General features: G+C 42.6%; 1 protein-coding gene across 11 annotated transcripts in view; it reads left to right on the top strand.

The window, feature by feature from the left end:
- RBFOX1 (RNA binding fox-1 homolog 1) overlaps positions 1-18,171 on the top strand; it is a 1,183,000-nt gene that overhangs the window by 115,116 nt on the left and 1,049,713 nt on the right. For all 11 annotated transcript variants that reach the window (XM_036392503.2, XM_054516557.1, XM_054516565.1 and 8 more), the window contains exon 2: positions 16,826-16,885. In XM_036392503.2, the coding sequence (XP_036248396.1) occupies positions 16,826-16,885 (60 nt within the window). The remainder of the gene's footprint in view (positions 1-16,825; positions 16,886-18,171) is intronic.

Raw genomic sequence — 18,171 nt, 5'->3', positions numbered from 1 at the left:
GAAAGTGATTGAAAACAGGATTTGCCTAATACACTAATTATTGTCCATTAGATGATTATTTTTTGGTGTTATCTACCTTTTCCTGCATCTCTCCCTATACTTGTAGGCACATTACAATGGAATTTAAACAAACATTTGATGGCAGGCTGTGAAATTGCTCATCAGCTCTCAGTGTTTGTCTTCCTGAGGGCTCTTCAGTGGCTCCCTGTGAGTGTGGTTGACATGGATCACATGCCAGCAAAAAATACATTACTGCTATGGAAAAATTACATTTCTCTCTCTTTTCTTTCGGATATGTTTTATTCAACCCCTCTGGGAACAAGGCAAAGCTGTAGTTTGCTTTTAATCCAAGGAGCTTGTCATTTCTTCTGACTTCATTTATTTGTGCTGAGGACAGGCAGCAATTGCTTCTGTTTGGGTTGTGTGCTCCCACTGGTCAGCTAAACCAGGCTGCCCAAATGCCTGTAAAAATAGAATTGATATCCTAATTAGTTGTAGTTCAGAAGGAATTTAGTGTTCTGTTGCTAGGCTGTGACAAAGGAAAAGGAATTATAGCTTGTGCCTATTCAGAAAAGTACTGCTCACATTTAGCAAAGGATTTTGGGACAGTGGAAACAAATTTACTTAATGTGCCCATTTAAAAATGGTTACTCTTAAACTTGCCCTAATTATGCCTTTTTAATTATTTTAGGAAACATATTAAATGGGCTTTTAACTCTGCAAGCAATCAACAATCAAAATAGGTAAATACAGAGATATTTGCATGCATTTTCCTGTGCATATCAATATGCCACAAGAGCCTACTCAGTGGAGTGGAACAGCATCTTTGGAGTCATTAGGAACCACTAATGTGTGGTTGAATAATGATAATTTTAAAGACCTATTTACCTGATAGATTTTATGGCCCTGATGGAACTATCAGAAGCTAAATAACGAAGATTTTCAAATGTCCTAAATATTTCTAGAAGACCTAATTGTTCCTAAGGAGCTGCATTTACAGCCAGCCTGGCAGGCTGCAGATGCCATTTAAGAAGCTGAGTATGTGAAGGGATGAATAATCTATTTATGATGCATGGCATGCAGCAGCATGGCACCCTGCAGTCGTGGGGTAGAAAAAGTCAGGAAAAATGAAGATTTCTTTGATAAAAAGGGGGAAAAGGCAGGTGTGGCTCTGTAAGAACATGATTTGGATGTTGGTTTCTTTACATTCTCTTGGCACACAAGCTGTGTGTCCCAGTTAAGGATCACTGAAGCCCTGCCCAGGCTGGAGCAAGGTGCTCATGTTCAGCTGATGCAGCTCCTTCTTGGGATCTCTGTGGTTGAGATGACCCTGAGGTGTTACAAAATCTCTTTTTCCCAGCCTCGAGATTGAAGGAGGAGTCAGGATTTTTGGCTGTGGTTTTCAAGGTTGTTTATTCTTTGTTATCTGTAGCATTCTTTTTCTGGCCTGCTGAGGTCTGTCCAGCAGGTCAGTCCATGGCACACTGCCCACCCTCGGGGTGGTGTTGTCTTTTTATACTAAAAACTACCTGTACTTTATTTACAATAACTTCCCAATACCTATCACCTATGTTAGACAGTGTGTTCCTCTCTAAACCAATCTAAAAGTGCCACCATCACCCAGAAGACGGAGGCTAGGAAGAAGAAAGCTCCTGGTGAATAAGGAGTGAAATATCCTGAGATTCTTCCTCCAGGAAGGTAGGGAGGTCTGTATTAACCCAAAATATCTAAGAAATGTCTAATAATTTCTCATTTTCTGTTAGCTTAGGGTACTAGAAGATCAGTTTAGCTATTAGCAGTGGCTGTGTTTTGGGCTGTCGCCATTGGCCCTCAGTGTTATCTTCTTATATTAAAACTATGTGCACTTTATTTACAATAATTTTCCAATACCTCTCAACTATGTTAGACAGTGTGTTCCTACTCTAAACCAATCTAAAAGTGCCAGCATCACCCAGAAGATGGAGGCTAGGAAGAAGAAAGAAGGAGGACAGGGCATGCCCAGATTCCTGCATCTTGGCTTCTGAACCCCCATCCTAAAAATCTTAAAATTCTACTTTTCTATCTTGTAACAAACTATCATTCTAGTTAAACTCTCTTGTAAATCCTCATATAAGGTTGGTAATTGTTTCCATGGGTTCAAATCCAAGGCACAGGGCTCTTGGGCTCTGTGCCAGGGTCTCTGAGCCCCCTGGCAGGGGCTGGAGCCATCCAGGGCACCCAGAGCAATGTCCTGGGTTCCAACAGCTCCTGGTGAATAAGGAGTGAAATATCCTGAGGTTCTCCTCCAGGAAGGTATGGAGGTCTGTATTAACCCAAAATATCTAAGAAATGTCTAATAATTTCTCATTTTCTGTTAGCTTAGGGTACTAGCAGCTGAGTTTAGCTATTAGCAGTGGTGTGTTTTGGGCTGGGCCATTGGCCCTCAGGTCCTGTGTGTGTCCTGTTGGTCACTGTCCCCGAGGCCATGGGCAGACACAGCCTGGGTGCAGTGCAGGTGGCTCTGCAGGGCTGCAGCCCCAGCCTGGCTGTTCCATGTCCCACAGCAGATGTACAGCTGTCAATTCTGTGGCTTCCAAACCAATTCAATGACTCTGCCAGCTGCCAGGGCCCCATCCTGCCCAGCTGGGGCTGAAGAAGGCATCTGTCCCCAGTACCCCTTTGCAGCTCATCTGCAATGGTATTTTCAGGAGTTTGGCTTCTCTTCCACCACACAGCCTGAACTTCTGTGAGATAATAATAATAATCCATGTTAAATATAAGGCTCACTGTGACCTGAGGGCCCTGATCTTTTTAATAAAGCCAGGTCCATCCAGGTAGTGCCTAGGAACCTGAATGCTGCCTTTTAAGAACATTTTCCCGTGCTTAGGAGTTATTCCTCTTTACTTCAGCTACAGCTCTTTATCCCTTACCACATAAATCATGAAATGGATCTCAAATCTCATGTCTGTATTGCTTGAAACTGTGCGTTAACTTACATTTTTTTCCCTTTTGTAAGACAGGAGGACTTTTTTATTTTATTTTTAAAGAAATGATCAGTGAGTTCCACGTGAGAGCTGAACTCTGCTGTGACACTGGCAGCACTCATGGCCTGGCTGGGCAGCTGCTGTGCTCTAGCAGATGCTTCTTTTACCAGATTTAGGCTCTCTATTGTTTCCCCAAGCTCATTATTCTACCTGCTGTCTGTTTCCCTTTGTGCTGACAAGTTCCAAGGCAAGGATCCATGCCAAGCACAGAGGAGCTCAGGTTTCTGTGTCGCAGGCTCCTGGGCATCACTGCTGGACCAGGGGAGCTCAGCCAGCCTTCAGGTGACTTTGCTGCTGCCCAGGCTGCCTGGCACAGCTCCACTGCAGCACCTGCTGGCTCACAAGACACCCTGAGTAGGAGAAATGGCTGGTGTTCACTTCCAACCAAAGAAATCTTTTCCTTCATTCATAAATCATCATTTATAAAGATGATGATTAAATAGGTAAAAGTATTCGCCGTGCAACAAAAGAATTTTTTTTGTTATGGCATGGATAACTTTAAGGATATTTAGTTTTTCTCAAACTGTGCTACTAATGAATATAAATTAAAAGATATTTGGCAAGAACACCTGTAAGAAGGTGCTGATTCTACTACAGAACACATCTGATTTTGTTGGGCTGGAAAAGCCAGTTCTTTAGGAAACCAATCCATAATTTGAAGTATATTTAATTGTAGTCCTCTGATTTCTTTTCCATGTTCTAAATCTCCAGTGACTTTGGTTATCAGGCTTTAGAAGGAGTAGAAGAAGAACTCTGTAACCGCCAGCCCAGTGTTTAACATCTGCTGCTGTTCCAGAGATAAAACTTTAGGAATAGTGGTGTTGGTAGGTACAGATTGGGTGTGTGTGGAGTCCAAATAGCAGAGTGAAAACTGCAGATGCTATGGATAGAAGAAGGCAAGTACAGACTTCTCTGGATCTCATTATACAGGAATAGTCTCCTCATTAGCTCATTTGACTCAAGCATTTCTCCTGCTGGGTTGCTATTTCTGGGTTCAAAGTGAAAAAAAAAGGACAAATAATGTGTTTGCTCTTTGCTGCCATTAGTTGTTAATTATGTTTAGAGAGATATTTCTACAAATAAACCCTGTCTGCAGCGGTGTGAGTGCATTTCCATCTGTTCAGCAGCAGTGCCTCTTTGCTAAGAGTAGAACAGAGGTCCTAGAGTGGAGTGGCAATGAGGAACTTGACATTGGAACATGCAAGAAGGGTTTTCCTGTGTCTTCACTCAGAGAATCCCTGTGGCTCAGAGATTCTGGATCCAGAACCACATCCAGGATCTCCACACAAAAGGCTGGGAGTACAAACCACACTGGGAGTTGATAATCTGAAAGACTGACCAGATTCTAAATTTCACAGCTGTCTCTGGTTTTATGGGCCAGCTGAGAACTCTGCATCTGAGGGGAGCTGCTACTGGGAGTTTGGTGCTGGAGCCAAAAGCTCCATCTGTGGTTGTGCTTTCCAGGCTTGAATTAAATAACCAGCTCCTGGAAGCTGAATAAAGCTCATCTTTGGGAGTTTTGAAACGGCCAGCTGCAGTCAGGAACAATTCTCTAGTCCTGAGGGCTGGCTTGCCTAGGTGTGCACATGGGTAGAAATAAATAGGTATGGAAATCCTTTAAGGTTTGATCCACCAATGCTAAATATCCCCAAAGCAAAGAGGTCTGCAAATACATGTACATATCTATCTATGAATATTAATGATTCAGGTGCTGCACCACTTTCCAAAATTGTTGAAAAATTCAGAATCTTTCACATTCGGCCTCACCTTCAACTCTTGTCGTGCATTGTCTGCCCAAACTTATGTAAAATAGCAACTTTTATTCATTGTATTTCTGTGTGTGAGTTAAGAGTGAAAAAGAAGGGGGTGCTGAGATTAAGGAAGAGGAAAAGCTCTGAAGCTGTACTGGCAGACTTTAGATGCAGGAAAGAGTTGCTGCAGAGACTCAGGTAATGATGATAATGCAGATCCACGGGGAAAAGAGCAAATGGTAATGGGCTTAAATTGGAGCAAAAGAGATCGAGATTTGGCATCAGGAAAAGCTTTCTAAAAGAAATGGAATAAATGAATTGGGGAAAGTGGAGTTTTCATAACTGAAGGCTTTTAAAACCAGGTTAGATGGATGGCCCTAAGGAATGACTTGAGTTGTATATCCTGCTTTTTGAAGTTAATTAACTGTCTTATTCTTCTGGCTCCTATTTTATTTTCTTTGATCCTGTTTCTTTCTCTTTGTGAATGTTGTAGTGTTCAGAAATAGTTCTTGGTCAAATGTACTATCAAAGGAAAATAGTTCATCAAAATATTGTTTTCAATGGCAGTAAAGCCCCCAGATACTTTCCTGGTTACTTATTTTCATTAAATAATGAAAGTCAAGTCAGCTCACTTAAGTTTTGCTCTGGAATTTCAAGGTTTGTTTGCTTTTTAATTGGAAAAAAGCTCTAATTGTAAACTAGGAGCAGGAAACTCCTGTTGCCCATTGCACTGCTCTTAACCTCCATAGCATCTGCAATGTAGAGCCAGCTTTTGAAACCCTGGACAATCAGTTAATTATGAGGAAAAAGTTATTGTGAGCTTTGCCCCAAAGCAGTGGCTTTTGTTGAAGGCTGGCTGAGCTCACCAGGACACCTCTGCAATTCTCCTGGAGCTCCTCCTGGGTCAGGAGCCTGCCCTGGGCTGGGCAGTGCGGCTGATCTGTTGTTACAGAGCACGCTCCTGTCACACAGCTCCTGGCTCTCTCCTCTCTCAGAGCTGGGAGTCTTTGCTCTGGGTGGTTTCTGCACCCCCTGCCCTGCCAGCAGCAGCTCCAGAGCTGCAGCAGCTCAGCCCCAGGTGAGTGATGAGAACACGAGGCCGTGCCTGGCACTGCAGCTGCCAAAGCCAAGCTTTGGGCTTGTGGTGCTTGAAAACAAAGCTGATTTCCTTACCAGGATAGGGGAAGGGGCTTGGTAGGAAATGTGATTATCTGTGGTAGTTAAATAGTGCAATTCCATCCTGTTTAGCTACAGCAGACTCACTGTGCTGAGTCACTCCTGATTGCTTTATGCAGAACATGCTCTGCCTGTGCCTAAAGAGGGTTATTAAAGACTGCTGAGTACAGAGAGCTTTAACAAAGGGATCTCAGAGTAAACACTGACATTTGTTACTGCCTCTGTTTAGCACTGCTGAAGGTCCCTGGAAACTTGGGAAATTGAGCTGTCAGACCTACGAAGATGAAATGAAACTTTGTTCTGTGCCTTCAGTCCCTTAGGAAAGTTTTTCAGGTCATTTAGTGTTAGTGCTGTGAGGAGAGCTTATTATTATTTTCCTAAAAATTATTCCCTTTTGTTGATAAATGCAGAGTGACAGCCTGGCATTGCTCTTAGCCCATTTCTGTTTGGTTAAGGCAATGCCTGAAGGACTGACAAGGCATTTTGCAGGCAGCTTGCCTGGGCTGTGGGCAGGACAGGATGAGTGATGGGTGTCAGATGGAACCACTGCACCAATTGACTTGTGAGCTGTAGTTAAGCACGTTCACAGGATGACTTGGCAAGAAAGCACAAAATGTTCTGGGAGGAAAATTCACTTCTCACTATTTCCAGGCTCAAGCATAGCTGCTGTTTAAAAAAGAGAGAAATTCAGGGGAGCGATGGAATGACAGTGAAGCCAAGGTTTGACTCTTAGAAACTTAGACTGGGCCTTGCCTGAGATTTTGTCAGTCTAATTTGTAAGGAAGAAAACCTCAGTGTTTGTAGAAGTCTTCTTAACACTTTCTTTGGATTGCTGCTCTAGTGAGTTCTTATAAAATGTGTATATTGTATTGCCAAGCAATTTCAGAGATATAAACGTGGGCTCTTTAAAACACAACAAGTTTTCACCCTGAAAATATTAGTTGTGAATCAGGAAAACCCCAAAAGGCTTCTCAATTTTCATAGTGGTTTTCAGCTCCATGACTAAGGGCATGGAAAGGGCTCTAGGGACTTAAAATAAGGCTAGAACAGCTCTGATCAATGTTTGGCTCTCAGTATTCCATGTTGTATGAACCTGGGGGACGAGGGAGCTGCCATCACAGCTCTGGTCAGTATTTTGGGGTTAGTCCTGTCCTGCTGGGGTCCCAGCTCTGCAGGTTTTACCTGTCCCTGATTCCCCCTCCTCCCTCAGCCATGCAGGCAGAGTGGGGAGGATTCTGATTTCTCAGCCTTCCCTCCAGTGAGAGCAGAGCTGGGAAGATGGAGCTGCTCTCTGCACTGCCCTAGGTGTTGAAAGACTAAAAATGTAACATTGGCTTAGCATTAAATTCATGTTTCCACCTTCAGGCAGCTGCACTGTGAACAGAGGAGTTGCAGTGCTTATCAGTACTTTTCTGACTAGAAAAGGGTATTATGGCTCCTGGTATCAAGCCCCACAATCTGCATGCAGGATTCTTTTCCTTTAAGACCATAATCTCTTTTCCATTGCTTCCTTAGTGCCTGAGGAGTGAAAGAGTGAAGGCCAAAATATGAAATGTGCCAAAATCCACTGTTCCTCTGGACATGCAGCAAGAAAACCTCACCCTTTATTACAGAGATGTTATTTACAAGCTGACTGATGTTAATGGATGCTTCATCACAAGTAAAGAAAATAGTTTTTCTGGGGACATGAATTTTTGGCTCTGTGTTCATTGTCCTGAGTGTCCTTTTCTGACAGGTACAGCCAGCACTCCTGCCAAACAGTGAGCTCTAATACTGCTGGGGTTATTTTTTAACTAGATGCCATTTGATTTATAATCCAATAACTCTAATTTAAGAACCAGTAAGCTTCAGATAACAGAGCAGGTCCCAGGCAGAGAAACTTCCCATGTAAATTCAGCTTTAATAAATAACCAGGGGGCTGGTTGTGTGTTTGAAACAGATCAAAACACCAGGAGCCACTGCTGGCTGCTGGAATGTACCTGTTGTGGGTGGGGGGACATTTGAACAAGCAATAGGAGATATAAAACATAGTTAGTTCATCTAGATCTGCAGCTGGTTGAATTTCAGCTATTTCTTGTGGGCATGCAGAAGCAGAGAGGTTTGCAGTGACTGGAAGTCGTGGTGCTGTCCTGACAATGCTGAATTTTCAATGCTGGAGTTGTGGGGCTGTCCTGCCCAATGCTGAATTTTCAATGCTGGAGTTGTGGTGCTGTCCTGCCCAATGCTGAATTTTCAATGCTGGAGTTGTGGTGCTGTCCTGACAATGCTGAATTTTCAATGCTGAAGTTGTGGGGCTGTCCTGACAATGCTGAATTTTCAATGCTGAAGTTGTGGTGCTGTCCTGACAATGCTGAATTTCTACCCTAGGCAGACAGGGCCCACAGCATAGCCCACATTTATTTGAAACAAATCCTCAGCCTTTTCTCCTGATGCTGTCAGAGCAGACCTGCAGCTCCACTTGTGGCTGTCAGAAGCTGTGCATGAGCTTGGGGTGGGATGTCCTCATTAATTTTGAATGCAGTCACAACTTTTTGCTCCAAATTCCAACATCTTTGAGCACTACAGAGACACTGAAAATTCTGGCAGAACTCATTTGGCTGCTGTTATTCCACATTCCACAACATGCCATGGAAACAGGCTTACCCTGATGGCAGAGAGCAGGGAGGTGCTCATGGGGAAGTGATACGAGGATTTTGCCTTAATTTCTATTCTTGGTGCATCCATTCTCTGCATGTTTCAGCATTTTCTCAGAGAATTTCCCTTCCTTCTCTCTGGTTGCTATGTTTTACTGCTGTTTTTCTTTAGCTGACAGGTTCTGTGGTACATTAACAGCAGCTACATAATTTCATAGCTTGTATCCCTTCATAAACTCACTGTCCAAAGTATTATTTCCTTGCAAGAGATATAGATTTATTTTTCTTAAATATACAAATTTTAAATTGCCCTCAGGACTCGAGCCATTTATTCTTAAATTGAATCTTATTTATTGTAATCCAGTTCCAACTGATAGAGCATTCCTCATATTATTCTGACAGAAATAAACACGCAGCTGAAGTGCTATCTTGGCAGAGTTATATGAGCTTGTAATAGCTGCATGCAACTGAATTTTCATTTCACTTTTATTTATTGGAAAGCTATCCTAGGATTTTGAATTGATTCCTCACTTTTGTTTGCATTTATATGTATTTCTTCAATAAAAGGAAGAAATTTCCTGTTATTTCAGGCCTCATCAACCTTCCTGAAAAATAACATGACTGCTAGTACATAAGGAAAATTGAAATACTTAACTGTAGTTTTGCTATCCATGCCAAAAGAAATCTGCTAAGCCAGCAAGTGTTCAGGGCAGAAGGTGGCTTGGAATTGCAGGAGTGGGTTGAAATGGCATTCAGAGAACAGGAATGATAATGTTTTAACAAAGAACAGGTGGTGCAGATGTTTAATTGTCCTGTGAATGGAGCAAACCTGGGATTGCAATGCTCTGGGGGAGCCCCCCAGGCCCTGGGCACTGCACAGAATGCTGTCCTGATAGAGCTGAGGGAAGGCCACTTGTCAAAAACCACAGCACAGGGTGTAATGCAGTAATATTTCAAATCTATCTCTTCATCAGTTCTTATTTCACAGTCGTGGAAGCAGAGTCCATGGGCTCTAGCAGCAGGAAGGGAAGATGAGAATACTCTGGCCAGGTAAATGATGCTCTGTGGTGTCACCAGGCAGCTGAGAAGGACTCAGCTGTTTCCTCAGGGCACTGAAAGCAGAGCCACTGTTTAGCCTGTAACAACTGCTAATTCCCCCCAGCAGTGAAATATTTATAATTTGAGCCATGACTCTGTCATGTTAGACTGGCAGCAGTCCCTACAGAGGAGATTTATATGCAGGTAATATTGCAAAGACTGGACAGAAATATTCTGGTCATTTTTTTTCTGAAAGACTCCATGTAATGCCTGTTAATTTTACAGTAATATAAGAGATACCAGTTCTAAAAAAGTGAACTTCACAGTCATGTAATTGTTCCCAGTCATGTAACAATAGCCTTATATTGATTATTTTCTGAAGTCTCAGCCCTAGAAACTTGATCATACTTGTCTAAGCATTTTGGGGCAGAACAATGCAAGGTGGGTAGTGGATTGCTATAGCAGAATATTAGTGCTTAGATTTGAACAGCCCTGCACATATTTTTTATATATATATATATATATATATATATATATATATATATATTATCAATAATATTATATATAATCTAGTAAATCATAATAATATTATAATATTGTTATAATTATAATATATAAAAATATATTATAATAATATTATAATAATGTTATATATAATATTTTATATAAATATATATATATTTTATAGCTAAATATATGTTACATAGAAGTATATAAATATTATATATGCCAGAGAATCACATGAAAGGTGTATTTTGTGAGGAGCATCCTGCAACAGTGATCAGGCAGGTAATACATTTAAAATATAATCATTGTCTGAAAATTCTGTAGCATAAGAAATATTTCAGTGCCTGGGGGAACAAATAATGTGGATACATCCAGTAGCTGTTTTTTTTTGCCTTTAAATCCACTTAATGAAAATTTTGGCCAGTTGGTGAATGAAGCATTTCCTGATGGGGTGTTTTGGTGATGGGGTGTCATGGGAGAATGTTCCTGTGAGGTTTCCATCATTGTTCAGGATTCTGAACTTCTTCTTGGCACATGGAACAGATAATTTCCCATTAAAAAGCTCCTTGTGTGTCTTGCACTGCTCTTTCTGCTGTGCATCTGCAGGTAGTGGTTTCCTTTCAGCTTTGGCCAGTGAAAATCGGGAATCATTGGCAACATTTTCCCAGGCTGTTTGGAGTAGAGATAAACCCAGCTGGGTTTATCTGAGCTTCAGGCAAAGAGAAACTTTTGATTTCTTATCTGAGCTCGGCTGCAGTGTCACCAAGCACTCCCTGCAGCCAGGGCAGGGCTGGTTTGCTGAGATCCCTGGGCACCTCTGCTGCTGTTCCAGTGCAAGGGCAAACCCCTGGTGATGGTTATCACTGCTCTGCAGATTCTGCTCCTGATTGTCTCCTAATACTCCCAGATAAATGTTCCTGAGTGACTTGTAGGTGACTGAAATCTCCTGCCTCAGTAAACCTGAAGTGATTCTGCTCAGGAGATAATGGGCAATGTCAGACATGCTCATCTGTGCCCTTTGTGATTACATTTTGAAAGTATTTATTTAACTCTCCACTTGTTTTGTCTCTTTCTTCACCTTGATTTCACAGCAGATCCTGCAATAATTTACCCACTTCATGGACTGCTGGAGGATTAGGAAATACAGAATCATTCAGCTGAGCACAAAGAGTTAGGAATATTCTGGCTTTCTTCTTGCACTGCTTCTATTCTTCATCTTTGGGAGACATCTCCCCCTGTTCTTTACAGGGCTTCATTGTTCAGGATTCTGAGGCTTCTTCTTGGCATGTGGAAAAGATAATTTCCCTTTAAAAAAACCCCTCCTTGTGTGTCTTACACATCTCTTTCTGCTGCGCATCTGAAGTTAGTGGTTGTTTCTGTTCCTTCACCTCAAACAAATAAACCCTTTAAAAAGTTGCTCTTTTCTTGTGTTTCTAATCTTTTGAGCCCTTGGACAGCCATGCCAGACTTCTGTTTGTTTTTCTACTGTGGAATCTCATGCTATTAGACACATTCAACTGCAAAATGAGTATTTGTATGATTTTAGATGATATAACATTAATATGCTTATCACTCCTAGTAAATCTCATCCTTGTTTCTTGACTCACTGAATCAGTATATTGGCAGTTCCTGACACACAGCCATTATCCTTGGCTTGTGATAGTGGGATTTCACAGAGAAGTTTGCATTAAATAGGATTCAGGATCATGGATTTAAAAAATGAAATATTTTCTTATATCCAATAAATAAATTATTTTTTCTGTGACTTTATATTTTCCAATTTATTTCTATGTAACCTTTGACTCACCGAGTGTTATCTGATGGAAAATGGCAGCATTCCTTTTTGCTAGTGTATCATCATAGGAGAATCATTACACTCTATAAATCTATGAATATATCAGAGTTGATGAAATGATATTTTTATTATTTGGTGAAATGTTGTCTTCCAGCTAAAGCAGGAGACATTCCAAGTCTCTATATGTATGAAAATGGCTCCACATTCCAGTGCTAACTATGAATTGTGCAACAGGGATGGTGCTGTGCACTCCCTGCTCTAAATGATAGAGTTGGGGTTGGTTTTCTCTTTGGGCACCATAGGAAGGTATTTCTGCTGTGTAGAACAAGAGGTGAAACCTCTCAATAATTCCAGATTCATGCAATAAATGCTGGGAAGGCCTTGGAGACCACCTACTAATGCCCACAACTGAGAGAGAGCTCTGCTGCTGTGACATTTCTGAGCATTGTTCTTTGTGAGCCTGGGGACACCTGGGGCTGTTCCCTCTCCTGGATGTCCTGGGGCAGAGCTGGGGTACAGCTCTGGCAGGGAGGCCACAATCTGTTCCTGCTTTAAAGGACTCCTGTGTCAGAGCATTTGCTGTAAACTGATTTCAGTTTGCTGCCTGCTCAGCCTTGTGCATCTTTATGTTCTCAGCCCTTTTCAGAAGCCTTCAGGACATTGTTTTGTTTTCATTAGAGAAGTCTTACAGGAATATGGAGTCCCTTTCCAGAATATCTGAATATTTGCTTCATTCCTGAAGCAACTTGTATTGCTTGGGTATTGATTGTCCAGATTGTCTTCTGCTGGGGGACCCAGAGGAACAAATAAAAACCTGTCAGGAACTTTGGATTTAACAAGGCACCAACACTGCTGTGAACTGGACATGGCAAAGGAAAAATAGTTGTATTCATCTGATGGGAAAGAAGTACCACAGTGGGGAGGAACACAGTGGCCAGGCCACCCAGTCCTGAGGCTTTGGAACTTTTCTGTTCCAGCCCAGAAAAGTTACAGAGTTCAAGGCAAACTTTTCAGGAGAAGGGCATGGATGTCCAGCCTCCTTAGAGCCATCAAATGCAGTCTTGGGCTACAAGGAGAGCACATGAAGTATATTTAAAAGAAAGATTGGACAGTTTTTGACCAGAAGAGAAATAGATTTCCACTTAAAAGTGGAATAAAAGAGAATATTTCAAGTAGCTTCCCTTTTCTGAATTCTAGGACAGGGAAAAAAGTCCATTATCTTAATTCCTATTTCCAGTCTCTGCCATTCCACTCCTCTTCCAACAGAAGGAAAGATTCCAACAGAAGGAAAGATTTCTTCTTGTTCCTACTATTTTTTTTGGTCCTTTCCCCCTTCTCTGAAGCTCACCTTGTGCTGCTGACCCTTCATGGATGTGAATGCTCCCTGCAGGGAGCTGGGACTCCCTGGATGTCCCCAGAAGGTGACAAGGCACAAGCTCCTTGCAGAACCAGACCCCTGCAGACTCCAGGCTCCCCTGGCTTTATTTTCTGTGCAAAGCCTTGTGCTGATGATGAAGAGGAGTGATGAAGAGGGCCCTGCTCTGGGGCTTGTTTGCCAGCCCCACTTTGTACCCTGCAAATCAGCTGCCCTGGACCATCCAGCACCCTGATTTATGTGAGACATCACGTACTGATGCCTTTATAGACAGCAACTTAGTGTTTCAGAGGAGTCTGCATGTTACAAAAAGGGCAGCAGGTGTTATTTAGACTAAATTGACCTTGAAATTGATTTCTTTATTTTATGACTTACTGAGGGGAGATTAATACTTTTTTTTTTCCTGCAGCCTGAAACAATTTACATGGTAATAGAAGGCATAGTCAGTCAAATAAATTGCTGGAAGTAGTGGTGTTCCAAGAAAGAAAATATGGATCTTACTTGCATTGATTCTTTCTATCCCCAGGGAGTAGCTAAGACTTTTAACACTGGGGAAAGACTGCCAAAATTTATTTTTCCCATTAAAGTCAGAAGAATGGAAAGTAATGTCTGTTAGCTGACATTTAGTCCAAACTTTCAGTTTGAGGGGTGGGGAGAAGGCTGTGCCCCACATAAAATTTAGGGAGTGTTTTATTGCTATTTCTTGATTCCTCTAAGGGCAGATGGGCAGTAATGGGAATGATAAGAAACTTCTGGAAAGCCTGGCATAGGGACAGCATAGCTGCCTTTGGTAACAGAACAGATCCTGAAAATAAAATAGCTTGTAAATGGTTGTTGCAATAACACCTTTGAGTACCAAGTAGAAATCACCTCAAAATACAAATGTTAATGGAAACAAGAGACTCAAAAGAAATTACCTGGAGGAGGCACTGCTAGGAGCATGAAGTGTAGCTCTACAGGAGGGAGAAAGTTTTTGTTTATTGTGCTGCTGCAGTGTTGAAACTGTGTAATTTCCATTTTCCTGCAGCCTCCAAGACAAGTGCATAGTTAAATGATTTGTCAGTGGCACAATACTCTGCATAACCTGAACAGGTACCAGATATTATTATGACACATTACCTGAAAATGAGTGTGAAAGCAACTCCACAAACCAATTTTTTGTTTGCTGTAAATACAGAAATGGTGTAGAGGAAAGTGTCTTAGATGTGAAAATCATTATGATGGGAATTAATCTCCTTTGTCTATCAGAGCTGCTATTGCAGCTGGAGTGAGGGAATGGTGATTTCAGCCTGTGTGATGCAGGAGGAGGAGAAGGGGGTTTGGTGGATCCCAGTCCAAGCATCTGGAATTAGTGGAGAAAGGATTTGGGCTCTTGCTAACAGGCTTAGATTAATCTGGATTGTTGTTGGAATTCTCTACCCCCCTAAAAACAACCTAAACCTGAGGAGTTTTGCTATTTTTGCTTTTATTTTCTGCTTCAATGTGCCTGGATTTTCACAGGTGGTGAGGGAGTTATTAACAGGGAGCACAGCACGAGCTTCCCAAGGAGCTGTCCCACATGCAGCACTGGCCTAAAGCTGTTTATTAATTTGTTACTGCTACACAGAGCTGTGCAATGCTTAGAGATTAGCTGGCTTGGGGAGGAAAAAGAAGTATATTTGCAAAATAGCTGCTTAAAATGTCATATTTATTTGGAACTCGGGGCATTGCCTTGTAGAAGAGTGGTGTGAAGGAAAACGTGTTGTCTCTGCTAGGGAGTTTCCCAGGAGGAACAGCCCTGCAAAAAGGTTGGTTTGGATTGCCCCAGTCCTTCCTGAGCCCTGTGCAGCTGTGATCCCAGGGAGATGGTGCAGCCTGAGGAGCTCTGGAACCAGGGGGGAAGGAAATGGGCAGGGAATACCAAGAGGTGCACATGCATCCTGCTGCACAGAGGATGGCAAAGCAGGAGCAGGGAAAGGGCTCTGGGGCAGCAGGGACACAAGGGAGGAGAGTGGCAGGAGGGAAAACCTGAAAAGGCAGCAAAGGCACAGCTGCTCAGTGGCAGAGCAGTGGGTAAGGGTATGGAGGCACTGTGACACCACCCAGGACTGGAACAGAGATTTGCTCAGTGGTTTTCTTCAATGTTGGTCTCAGTTTGCAGCTTTTTAGTGGGCAACAGTGGCTGCCATCCTCTGTGGGGGACATGGATTGGGCTGCAGGGGTTTGTCTGGGAGGTGGTTTTGGTGGTAGTTTATCTATTGACACCTTGTGAAGCTGGTTTGGTGGCACTTCCTGTGAAGGAGATGGTGTTTGCAGTGGCTGAATTGAATGGACACTGAGGGCTACTCTCATTTATACAGTTCAGAGTCTTGGGGGTACTCAGGGTGAAGGATGGAGAATTACTAGCAGCTCCCTGAAATATGATCTGTCTCCTGGCTCATAGCACATCTCCTATAAACAAAGGCTCTAGAAGCTTTATATATGGAGGCATGCTTGATGATGATAATTAAAAGAAGTTTATAGCAGTTACTCTTTGCTGTCTTGGACAGATAGGCCTCAATTTCAGCTTATCAGACTTTAATTCCCAAACAACATGGGGAGCTGTGTAGCTTGGCTTGCCATGTAAATCTGATCTTTATTGACAGGATGGCATGAAAAGAGGAGGCCAGCTCTGGGAGGCCTTTTCAAAATACAAATATGACTGTGATGGCTGTATTCATTGAGAAAGAGGCAAAAATTTAGCATGCTAACTAACAGATCCTTTTAAAATCAGAACTGTTTCAAGACTTACTGCCCTGAGTCTTGCAGCTGAATTTATTGCACCTGTGTTTAGACACTCTGGTTCTTCTCTCAGCTGTTAGAAACCCTCCCAGCCTCGGTTCCTGTGTTGCAGTAACAGCAGAGTGCTCAGCTCTTCTCTTGCCCAAGCCCCAGACTGCTTTGTGACTTATGAAATGCCAACTGGGCTGTAGGAGAGAAGCTTCCTGAGAGGTAGAAAATGAGGGATTTTCCATTGCTTTAGGGTGCACCTAGATGGAGATGTGACACAAGAATAGTGAGCCAGTATAGCCATGGGCCTGCCTCCTGCTCAGCCTGTGCTGCAGGGCTTAGGAACAAGATTTACAGGACAGAAACCTCTGTTGGAATGGAGAGACGTTTGTCAGCAGGTGCTGAGAGAATTTTGAGTGGCTGGGAAACTCTCACCCAAGTTTCATGTGCAGGGCTGGTTCAGGAAGTGCAATGGAGCTCTCCCCTGAGTTTCTGGAAGGCAGAAATCCTGTCCTTCCACCCCACTGCCTCCCAAAAGAGACATCAGGCTGCTGCCTTCCTTGGGGATCATTATGGTAAAACCAACAAAGTGTGTAATTCAGTCAAAGGGTCTAAGGCACGAGATGAACAGCAATGAAACTCTCAGTAATCAAATGTTTTACTAATGGCACCTCTGAGTCTAATCACAGTGGTGCTCAATGCTGGTCTTTATTCCTGACATGTCAAGTGCCATCTATTATCTTTAATCTGACTATTTTTTCCCCCTTTTCTCTTTCCAGGACTATAAATCTGATGTTATGACTCTGGTTTCCAGTGCCAAGAACAGTCCTCAAGGTCCAGTAAGTAAAGCATTTTGCTGAAGAGATTAGATTTTGTAACTGAGTTTAGATCTTCTTTTAAAGTGTTTGAGTCATCAATCACTGGCACTAACTCTTACCTGTGACACCTTGCTGCTTTTGAAGTGACTGCACTTGAATTGGCTTAAATGCTCTTTAATATGTGAATATGTAGTACAGGGAATATCTGTCTTAGCAAAGAGAGGCCAAGTGATTGGAATTGTTGCAGTTGGGTTCATTAATAGCCCCGTGGCTCTCTCTTGTGTGTGCTACAAACTGTGTCACCTGCACACTCAGGCTGGGCTCCAAGCTGTGCCACTGCTCTGCAGAGGGGGGATAAAATCAGAGGGAATGGGAGGGTGGGCTGGAAACACCTCTGGAATTCCGTGTTATAGTGAGGAGGGCAGGTACAAAAAGAGAAAGCAGAAATTTGGGTGAGTTCAGAGCCATGCAAGAGCCAAGCATTCACAAGGGCCAAGCCCCTGCTGGCTTGGAAACTGAGCAGGGCTGGATCAAAAGGGATCTGCCTTGTCCTGGCCTAAAGGCTGGGTATAACCTTTATAAGTTATATCCTTTATAGGATATACCCTGTGTCTGTGCTGCATGCTCCATTCTCTGTGTAATATCCCATTTTGGCAGGAAATGTGTACCACAAACCAAGGTTCTGCTATGGATTTCCAGCCCTGTCTGATTTACAGAGGAGCTGGTGATACTCAGCACAGGCTGATGTCACTCAGAGTTAATCATTCACTGCAATAAAGGTCCTTTAATATTTTTTTTTGGTCTCTCTAAAGCAGTAATATTGTGCTACAGGGCCTTTCCAAGTGCCTCTCCTTGGATAGTTCCAGGAATTGAAATGATGTCACTGTGAACACTTAGTTTGGGTATCTCCCCCCCTCTTTCTCTGATTATCTAATCTGTATCCCCTCAGACTCGAGGATGTAGGAGTGTGGATTTATGCCAGAATAAGGAAATACTCAGTATTTTGAATGTCTGGCAACCCCCTTCTCCCTGTTTGCAGGCATGATTAATGCTGTTTTAAACATGAACATCAACCATTAACAGCTCCCTGAAAGGAGGAGGTGGTTGGACCCTCTCCAAATGAACACTGTCTTTCAGTTGGAAATCCCTGGCTTGGAAAGTGCTTAGTCACACCAACGGAAATACAAAAATATCTTGAAAAGTGGAAATGTATACAAGAGGTTTTTAGCTTCTCTGATGACTTGACAGGATCCTTTTTTTACCCTGTATAGTAGGTTTTGGAAGAATATCTTTCAGTAATTCTCCCT

This window comes from Molothrus ater, chromosome 16, assembly GCF_012460135.2.
Source record: "Molothrus ater isolate BHLD 08-10-18 breed brown headed cowbird chromosome 16, BPBGC_Mater_1.1, whole genome shotgun sequence".
In the NCBI taxonomy this organism is placed as follows: Eukaryota; Metazoa; Chordata; class Aves; order Passeriformes; family Icteridae; genus Molothrus; species Molothrus ater.
The sequence above is the reverse complement of the archived record's forward strand: the minus strand, read 5'-3'. Positions and strand labels throughout refer to the sequence as shown.